The sequence below is a fragment of the Protopterus annectens genome, chromosome 7.part0 (assembly GCF_019279795.1).
Source record: "Protopterus annectens isolate FY-2018-M chromosome 7.part0, PAN1.0, whole genome shotgun sequence".
Classification (NCBI taxonomy): Eukaryota; Metazoa; Chordata; order Ceratodontiformes; family Protopteridae; genus Protopterus; species Protopterus annectens.
The window spans coordinates 1485982444-1485993451 of NC_056739.1; the positions used below are offsets into that span (position 1 = coordinate 1485982444).

Below are 11008 nucleotides of genomic sequence, written 5' to 3' on the forward strand. Positions count from 1 at the left end.
CTTGAATCATACAATAAACATTTACTATGATATACTTCATTTTTTGTTGCAAATTCAGTGTCTTCGTTTTAGTCCCAATCTAAAACCAGAGGAAAATGCACTCACTTTTTGGTGTTGGGATAGGGAGGCATGCACTATTCCCAAATATGATTTATGTATCTTTGCAAGCATTTGTTTTTCCCAATTTATTGAGAATTGCTGTTTAGTCATCTTTGAACATTAAGCTTTGGACTGATTTCTTTCTTGAAAGAAAAAAAAAAAAAAAAAAAAAAACAAGAGGCATGAATTTCTTTCCTTATTACTTTACTGTAGATCAGTGTGTGTGATATACCTTTAAGAAGCTTTCCAGTCAGTCAGCACATGCATATAAGTAATGAGCACATACAAGCAAAAGTGCCATTTTGAGTGAGTAGCCAGAGTGTGAGTATACTAGTATGTAGTCAGTGAGTTAGATAGTTTGCTTAGGTTTAATGTTCCTGCCATCCATCCTGATGTATTTGTATTCAATAAACTACTTAAATGAACACCCAAGCCTCAACGTCATCTTAATGCACATACGTTAGGTCAAGGCATCATTGGATCAGAAGGCTGAAAAACATCTATAAAATGCATGGCAGATCATTTATAACCCCATGGCTTCTAGGGGCCTACCTGCTTTGATTATTCCATCCATAGTCATTAATTTGATTATGTCCTCTTCTGCAGTCCTTATGGTGGCTTCTTAGCAAGTTCTGGTGTGTTCAAAAGATGCAAGAAACTGCAAAGTTGAACAGTAAGACTGAATTTCTCTCCCTAGTCATGATGTGTGTTCATGCCATTGTTGAATGAAAAGGTTGTATAAAAAGACTCTAAAATGCACCTCATAGCATCTATATCCCCACAGTTTCTAGGGAATATAGGGGCCCACAGACCCCCCCCCCCAGCTTAATTCAATTATTTATTCCACAGCTATTACTTTTCTGTTTGGCCAGTTAGTGCACATTGAAAGGATGTAGGAAAAAGCAGAAGAGTAAGACAAAAGGCGAGATAGCAAGAACAAATAGGAGGAGGGTGGGGATGGTGATGAGAAGATTGTGTCTTGGTGGCCCCAAACATGTTCCAAATTGGGCCCCACAGTTGCTAAGGCTGGCCCTGGTTTCTGAGACCACTATAGTAAATTTTCATTTTACCACTTCTAATGCTAATAAACTACTAGCTTGTGTGTCATTGTTATGGTTACTACAACACCCAGAGCTCTTGACTGTCCGTGGCTTTGTATGTTTGCCCTGGTCCTTATTTAATTTTTTGGCAAATCAGTGAGGATTACAGTCAATCAGTAATATCAGAAATTAGTTTTTAAAGTCTTATTCTACAGGAAATACATATTAAATTATGACTGCTGTTATTCTATTAGCAAGGTGATTTAGAGTAATATTTGAAAATTGTCCCTAATTTTAGATAGGGTTACCACCTGTAACGCTTTAAGCAGGACAGTCCTTATTCGGGCAGTTGTACCCGTCCTTAAGGTAGCATGATTTCGAAGTTGGTATATTTAATTTGACCCCTGTCCCCCTGCAAAAACGAAGTAAAAAAAAACTTGCACATTGAAATCTGCATGACTGTCAATCATGCATCTTTCCATACCACAACACGCCCTTTTTACATGTCAATCACTGAGGACACACTCGCTTCTCTGCGCACAATCATCCGAGGTACGTTTCTAATACAAAGCCAAAAAAATGGTACATGTCCCGAAATTTTATGAAAAAAAAAATATTACCTAAGTTGCATAAATGTCAAAAGAATAATCTTTTATTTTGGAAAAAAAAGTGAAGTTCTGTCCTTTGGAGTATGTTTTCTCCTGCAAAATTTTAGGATTCTACAAAAAAGTCCCACTTTGGGCATTTGAAAAGGTAGCAACCCTCATTTTAGACCTTCACCGGTCATTATTTTGGCTTTCTCCCTGCATCTTGGTCAAAGTAGTTAAGATGGCCGGCCTTAGAGCGCCGATCTAGCAGGGGCACTTTTCCAGTATTTATTTGGTGTAGGTAGATCAGAATGGGGGCACCAGGTAATGAGTTGGGGGGCACCGTGTAGCCCTTTTGCCTAGGGCACCAGTTGACCTAGGGCCGCTCCTTCATACTCCATAATCTAATATCTGTTTAAAATACTATGTATTGTTGACAAATGACAAACATCTGGTTTCGATTAGGCTAACACTAAGTACTGTCGTTGTTACTAATCCCAAGAGGAAATTTTGCCCATCAAAATATGGCGTTCTACTTCCAGCCATCCACACATGACCTTTCACTCAAGTTGAAAGGTTGGAAGCCATCACATGATATGTCAGCTTGCTGAGTTGGGCAGTTGTATCTTGGTCTGAGTAGCGAGGGAGTGTTTTTACAGTTCTGGTACGCTGTCTGTTAATTATTTGGTGTTGAGTCTTGCTTATTGGATTGCTACTTTACCGGCCATCGCAGGGATGGGGTGGGGCGGTTAAATGCTCCAAAGCCGTCAGGCGTGAGGGATATTAGGGGGGTCAGTTTCGTTGCGGTGAATGGCTACTCAAAATACATTCACCGGCGGTCCCAGAAGCAGTTACAAGAAGGGCGATGGGATCACCGAATTGATCGATTACTTCAGCAAACATCAGTATAGAGCAAAAGAGGTTAGCAGTACGGTAAGTAAGCCCTGTCACTGCAGTAAACGGATACTCTGTCGTCACGACGGCCTCTCAGCATTTCACACCTGGAGGAAAGTGGATGTTCGTACTAAAATGTAAACCATGGAATGAAGCATATCAAGCTTGTTTGTTTTGGATCTGAAGTTTTGTTTGTACAGGCATGTTTTGCATAAATATGCACAGTAGTGTACGTGATACCATTGTGATTGAAAATACACTTATTAGCCTTCAAGCATAAATGGGACAAGTTACTTCCCTGGGCATCCCTGTCTTGTTATTGGTCAGTTATGCGTTATAATAATTGTGTTCTACGCCTCAGATCCTATAATGTAAATACTAATGTGCTGACTTCCACAGTGGTTTCATTTCCTATTTGTTACCTGTTTTAATGAGGACAGAATAGTAGTGTTTGTCTTATTAACCTAGTTATGGCAGCAGACATGAGCCTATTTAGTTTAGAACAAGATGAGTAAATATAAGTTGAGTTGCATACCTCTCAATTGCTGTGCTCAATAATCATGGGAAAATTACTTTAAAGATTCAAAGTCAAGAAGAATGTGTAAATATTACTCCAATTAGTTTAGAAGTTAACAAAACAGCGTGTTTTGTATGAAAATGCATTTTCTGATCAGTAAAAAGCACAAAATTATAATGTCTGGCATTACTAACTGGCTGTATTCCTCAGCGATTTACCAGAAAATTAAAAAAAAAAAAAATGGACAGGGCAAAAATATGATTGAAAGTCAGGGGCACTTGTGAGGTATGTTGCGTAGTTTGTTGATTATTTTCCCCATTACCGTTCAATATACTTATTTGTGTAACAGGTTTTTTTTTTTTTTTTTTTGCCTTTTAAGGTGGGTATGCATGCTAAGTTCTTTTTTAGTAGCCTTAGAGGTTATGACATCTTTAATGTGGGCTAAAACAGCAGTTAAGACATTGATTTAAATGCCACTCTAGAAATTTTGCCATCTTTCCAAAGTAATTTTGAATAATTCTTTAGACATTACTGTATATGCTTAAGAGCTCTTTCACCGTTTCAGTGACATAGTTTGTCAGGTGACAACTAGATAAAGTATTAACAACTTTACTCTGCCCTGTTTACTTTTCCTATACAAGTCCACATTTCCTAGTTGCCTCTTTGCAAATAATGTATTCATGTGGTCTCCCCTCATTGTTTTTCTTTTCTCTTCTAATGGGAACATTTACTGTTTTTTTTTTTAAAACTGAGCTCTTCCAAATACTTTGGTAATTTTCTGTTGAATTCTGCTCAGTATAATGTACTTTTTGAAATGATTTTCAGAGCTGGATATAGTATATGACTTTACTAATGTTCTGCAGTTTGGAAGTATCAAGTATACTTCAGACTTCAGTCGTTGTTCTATGTACATCACCGCCTCATAGTGGTCTTCAGTGGTGCATTGTTGATGTTCTACTACATTACCCAGCAGGAGATTATTTACTTGCTTTGACCACTAGTGCTTTCGAGACAGAGTTTCATTGTTGACCTTGGGTGGCAGACGTGCTTGACAAGGACAGTTCCTTGGCAAAGATGGCTGCCCAGAAGGCAACACCATAGCTAAAAAATATTTGATAAAATAAATAGTTCTGCTAAAGATTAAACTGATTTGCACTGTAAAAGAAATAGTAATGGTCCTATCTACATATTTTTACTAATAAGTAACACAAGAACTGAGATAATTTTAAAAATAAAATTAAACAGTTCTTATCAAAATCAACTGTTCACATTTCTTTTTTTTTTTTCATAGGGTGTTGCTTAAAATGAGAAGATAAGTGGTGGAACATTTTCTTCAGTAGTCTTTTATGTATAGCTGATACTTATGTTAATCTCTTTTTGATATCAACAAATTTCTTTAATGGTATGCAGTTTACATACTTCTGATATTTGTAGCCTTTGTTGAGTCTTTTATCTGTACATTATAGTAACTGGTTGTTGTTTTCCCCATGAATTCATCAGACATAAAATGCACAGTGCTCCTAGGTAAATGTGTCCATGTGTTTTAGTGGACTATGCTTTCTGTGCAGTAAATGTACAAACTACTGCGGAAAACAACTGTTTAGAATGCTTTAACATGATTGACCAAACCTCAAGAATATTGGGCCATTATTTCTGCTTGAATTCAGATCATTAAAAAAAAGAGAGAGAGAGATCTGATAACCGAGACCCCTTAGAGAGTCATGCCATTCCACAGTGCAGCTTCTTACCAGCTCTTTACAGACCCAACATCTCTGGTTTGACTGCCGTCAAATATTGTGGTTTAACAGTTATCCTAATAGCTGTCAAAAGTATTGCAGTTTGAAACTTTTTGACAGCTGTTCGAAGAGGTGTCAAACCATGACACTTCAGTGTTGGAAACGGTCATTAAGTTGCCAGCCAACATATAAATTATTTCCTTGACTTTTTTTTTTTTTGTGTACCTTGCATCTCTGTAGCTGTAAAATTCAGTGCAAAATTACACTTTACTTGCCCCCCCCCCAAGTCACATCTTCAGATAAAGAAGTGCAGTTCATTTGAAATATAGCACTTATTATTAGGAATACACTAACATGTCATCACAGTGCTAAAAGTGGCAGAAAAGTACTGCAGAACAAAGTGCTACTTTCGGGAAATGGTTTTAAAATACTGTGCACTATTTGTTTATTGCTATAAAGTTATTCTGCAATTGTCAAAGAAATGCAGTTTGGTTATTTTCAAAGTAGCATCTGTCATAGCTGCGTTGTTAAATGTGTTCTGTCTTGAAAAAATAAATAAAAAACAGAAAAGCTAGTATTCTTAAAACTTCATTGATGAGCTCAGTCACAGTAATTTCCAAAACTCATGAAACCCAGGTAGTGTTCAAAGTAACAACCGTCACAAATGGTCCTCAATAACAAAAAATCATAAATACTTTACAATGTTAAACATGTCAACTTTTATACACTTAGAAGTAGATGTGGAAAATGGGTCTACTTCACGATGTCGAAAGCCGACAGTATTGAAGCTGATATTGTCAGCACCACAACATGGAAAGCGCAGAACATTGTGCAGGTAAACGGAAATCTCTGTAGGGGGAGATTTCCGTTTACCTCAGTGTAGTGCGGTCTCGGAGATGGAATATTTAAGTAGGGGGGCACAGCCCCCCACCTACGATAGTTAGTTTTTATTATTTATTTATTTTTTTAACATTATTCGATGTTTTACTACATTGATCACTAGAGGTCGACCTTTAGTGATTCGATGTAGTAAGATTTCGATAACGTGATATAGATGCTTGAAAATATATGTATTTAATTTTGAACCTTTAAACCAGCCTATTCCAAGCAAACTGTATAAACAGGGCTGTAAAAGTACATTTAAGAATAGCAAGTACCCCCCCCAACACACTACTAAATCAAATCCTAGATAAGGAAAGTACTACCTATCTATTTGCAACCCACATTCCAAAGTTCGGTATTAAGAAAAGCATAACATACATATAAAAAGACTGACTTTTAACTAAAATCGCTTGCGGCTAACTAATGCAATAAAGCCTTTGTCAGGTCTCTGACAAGAACTATAGCCATATACATAGATAAGTAAAAAGAGTTAACTAAATAGATACAAGACAAAACGCACAGATCAGTGTAACCATAAACATCGCCTAATTAGAACACTATATAAATATATATTTGTGTAATATCTAATAAGCATCCATCCATATCTATTAGTGTGCATAAAAATTAAGTTACTTGCAGCTCTATTCTTTTTTTCTCCAAAACACCATTGATGTCCTCTTCAAGCCCATGCATCTCCACACAGTCCAGAATGATAAATTTAAAACTAGAATGTCTGGTGTTTCGAATAAATGTTTGGATAAGGCGTTCCTGTGGCATTCACATCTGATGTCAGAAAGGTGACCTGAAATCCTCCTTTTCAGTTTATTCATAGTCTTGCCTACATAAAATATAGGGCAGTCATTACACTTGGTCCTATATGCTTCTTTCTCAGTATTACAGTTACCACCTGTTAAAAAGATAGTAAAATCTTCAGTAGTGCCAACTACTTTTACTGGAGTTACTTAAAACAATTTGCATGAGTAGACATAAGTGCATTCATTCACATGATCAGACGTGCAACTCTATAATCGGATACCTTCACTAAACATTACCTGAAATATTCCACTGTAATAAACGTCTTTTAACATTAAAAAAGAAAAAATCAGTAAAAATATTGCAAAAACCACAGAGGCTGTTTACGTGCAGCAGTGCCCTCCAGTGTTGGCTTTGTAGAGAAATAATGGACCTTCCAGGGGTGGATGGTTCATTGTTTCCTTATAATGGCCGCCGTATTCATAGGATCATAGGAAGTTACTAGGCTGTTGGCCCTGAGGTCATTATAAGCCTAGCCAAGAGTTTAGCCAATGTTTAGACAAGTCAGCACCCAAAGTCCTTATCCAGCAGGGACACAGGTGTTCTCCCAGGTGTGTATTTTCTGTTTCGTATCCAGTTATCCAGATTGTGCTTGAAAAGGGATAATGAGGTACTCTGCTTGATGTGGAGAGGGAGTCTGTTCCACAGATGGGGGAGTCTTTTGGACACCAGTCTGTCCCGCCAACATGTCCTATTGATGTCACAGACCAGGTTGAGGTCGCGTGTGTGGGTTACTCGAGTGGAGCTTGACTTACAATATACAGCAGTCCCATCAAGGTGGGGTCTGAGATTGCTTTGTATGCCAGAAAGAGGTCACCTGTGAGGAGTCTGTATGAAACTGAGTTAGCCTGTCTGTGCAGGGTAGATGTTTTGAGGCCCTGGATTTTTTGGGTGAAGAACCTCTGTGGTCTCTCCAGCTGCTGCATGTATTTTGCGATTTACAAGCCGAAGAGGGCATTGTGCTCAATAATTGGTGTTATAAGGGAAGAATACAGGGATGTTATGACTTCCTTGTCCCTGGATGAGATACCCTTACTTATGAGGTATGCCATGTAGAAAGTTTTCTGTACAATGAAAGCAACATGGTGGTCAAAAGTCAGGTTGGGTGCCCAAATCCCTCATGACTGTGTGCGTAGGACGTTATTAATGTAGTAATATGTGGGGACGTCACTATCCGCAAAGGGGATGATGATGCATGTTTTGGCATTCACCTTGAGGCCATGTTTCTGGCACTAGTCATTTGTTTGGGTGAGAACCTCTTGGGGGACGTCCACATCACTTGGGGAATAGATGACTGCCCAGCTTGCAATCATCTGCAAAGTTGGTCAGCCATAGCCCACTGGTTTTGGCCTGCACCTCAGAGACGTATATCCTGAATAAGATTTATAAAGTCTAGGAAATCAAAAATGATGAAGTCATTGTTTGTTACAGGAAACCCAAACTTGAGTATAGAATAACAATATGGAAACCCTATAAGAAAACAAGCATGAGTAAACTGGAAAGAGTACAGCAGAAATATACCAAGGACATCCATGGATGTGAAAATATAAGTTTTTATGAAGGACTAAAATATCTGAACTTGTACAGTGTCTCTTAGAGATATCGAAGAGGAGATCATCTTATTCAAGTATATAGGGCATTTAGAGACAAGTGCCTCTGAGAATGTTTGGGGTTATCAAAAATGTAGAAGATTCTATACGAAAGAGTAGTGTACTAATTGGCTTTCTGACAGGCTTTCTGACAGAGTAGCTGATGCATGGAATGGACTACCAAGTTACTTGAAAGCAAGTACTAGTACTTATTATGGAAACAAGTGTTTTGGTATATTGGCAAGCTAGAAGGGCATTTAATGCCCGTGCTTGAAATACTTGTATGCATTTGTTGTAGTCAGTAAAGTTTCTTCCAGACAATTGAAAGTTGTCACTTTAATTTTTTTTTCCTCCTCATAACTTGGTATTTTCATGTAACTGTGTAGGTGTACTTATTCAAAAATGAACTCCTATTAGGAAGAGCCTAGGCATGACAGTACACAGAGAAGATAAAATCCTTAAATTTTCAGTGTACTGATTGCACAGACTAGGTCTTAAGTACAGGTTCTGTCTAACTATGTGTGTTTAAGTGATGATGCCTGCCGTGGTGAGCAGTATTGGGAAGTAATGGACCACCTAGTGCTGATTTGCATTCCCATCCCTGGAAGGTTAACTGTTTAGCAATAGTCCATGAATAGGCGTAGGTATTTTAGTATGTATCCCCCCAGAGTGTTTTGATTATGTGGGCAAAGGCCAAGTGATTAAAGTCCAACTGTTAGTAAATCCTGTGATGCACACACGTGGGTATGGATTCTTGTTATTGTACAGTGATAATTGAATTAAAAAAAGTTGCTTACCATTCCTAAATGATATACTTTGTTCTTTTACCTTTTGCACTCCCTGATGTACTGTGCACTTGTGTGGTGCCTACGTCTGCATGCATACACAGTACATCACTGCAGTACATTAGACAGAATGGAGAAGAAGGCATCTCCATAGTGCTTCTCTCTCTCTCTCTCTCTCTCTCTCTGTCTGTCTTTTTTTTAATGTTGTAGGGTTACATCCTAATTCTTAATAAATCTGGACAAAGACAAAAAAGATGGGGTGACCAGTTGTCAATATGTGCTTTAACTTTTGTCTTTCTTACTGCTTTACATTACAGATAAGATTGATCATAAAGTGTATCAACAGTTTATTTATTTTTTTCCTTGTATTTCATTGTGCTGACATTGGTGTTGCATTGCTCTACTGCCCTCAGTGATTTAAAAAATTTATGAGGAACAGGACAGAACTATGAGGAAAGTCAGGGGCACTCTGTAAATCTATGGACCGTTGACAGGCATGCTTACTTGCAGTGGTATCAGTTGAATTTCTGTTGAGAATATGTTTTATCTGTCTAGACTTTTGCAGAATGTCCCTGATGTTGCTCCTATTTTTGCCCTCTTCTGCATACAATAGTTTATTGCTTTACTGAAGGAGCTATCCTCAGGAATACTGTATTGGCCAAACTTGTTTATGTTGGGATAAGGTCAGTTTACGGTAAGAGTACTGACTGGGCTGTCAGGTTTGTGTGAATGGTATTGCATTCTAATGACTTTGTATTGTATCGTGTCCTATAATGCCCTGAAAAACAACTTCTGGGGTTGTGTTTTTTTCTTGAGATTGTATTGCTTTTTTTTTTTTTAAAGTCTGTTTTTAAGAAAAAGTTGTCCCGTTCCTTTATTTACATAGTGTTATGTTTCAGAAATTAGTAAGTATATATATTTGATTGCAGATATGCATGATCCTGTGTCGGAGTTCCAGTAAGCATCATTTGGTATTGTAGTACTTTTTTAATGGATCTTGGACTTTGTGATTTGCATTTTGAGAGACTGTGTGTATATTTTAACATTGTACTACTAAACGAGTACTATCTTGAAATGTCTGTTCTTTACTTCTCTAACTGAGGGAAGGTAGGGTTTGAGTGGAGCTGTAACATTTGTAATGTATATTTAGCAATGTTCAGTAGTTCAGAATGATTCCAAACAGCAATATTTGGCATTGTAATCCTTGTGCTCTTGAGCTGTGGTTTCCTGCTCTGCATTTTATGAGACAGAACACATGTTGGTAATCTTGTGCATTTCTCCAATAGTAAGCACTACCTGAACTGTACTTTGGTTAGAACTCTGACATGGGAAAGGCATCCTTGATGCATTTTATAGCTATGGAAATGTAGGGTATAGGACAAAAATATTTTTTACATGTTGCAGTTCTGCCAAGCATCAGTTACTGTAGTTTTTTTCCCCTGCCAATCTGTAACATCTGAGGCTATCAGAAGAGCCTTCAAACTGCAGGGGGTGGGGGTGTGTATAGTTTTACTGAGAAGCTTCACAGAAGTGTTTGGACTCTGTAGAGTGTCCATTTTATTCTTTATTGTTTTTTATTAATCTTCTTGGAAACCATAGGTTGACATCTCTGTAACGTTTGCCTCATCACAAAGCAGTTTAAGCAACTGTTTTCTAAAATATATATTGACACACACACACACACACACACACACACACACACACACACACACACACACACACATGGACTTTTTAATAGGAAGAACAAGTAAGCTGATTAATAATAAGCAGCACCACATGTATAAACACTATTACTTGACTAGCATTTTATGGCAGGCATAGTCCTGTCTGTAATTATTCTGAAGTAGTATAATGTTACAGGGTTGAGGGCGGCCGCGGTGGTGCAGCAGTTAGTGTTGCCGCCTCACAGCAAGAGGTTCCCCGGTTCAATCCTCGGCTGGAGTGCCTTCTGTGCGGAGTCTGCATGTCCTCCCTGTGGTCGTGTGGGTTTCCTACGGGTGCCCCGGTTTCCTATCGCATCCCAAAGACATGCTGTAGGTGGTTTGCACACTCTAAATTGGCCCTAG

The 11008-nt window shown here is 38.1% G+C and overlaps 1 protein-coding gene across 2 annotated transcripts in view; it reads left to right on the top strand.

Annotated features, from left to right (window-relative positions):
• Nucleotides 1–2324: 2324 nt before the first annotated feature.
• The window catches only part of MTMR14 (myotubularin related protein 14), a 1239106-nt gene continuing 1230422 nt past the window's right edge, over nucleotides 2325–11008 (top strand). For both annotated transcript variants that reach the window (XM_044078037.1, XM_044078038.1), the window contains exon 1: nucleotides 2325–2659. In XM_044078037.1, the coding sequence (XP_043933972.1) occupies nucleotides 2537–2659 (123 nt within the window). In that variant the 5' untranslated portion in view covers nucleotides 2325–2536. The remainder of the gene's footprint in view (nucleotides 2660–11008) is intronic.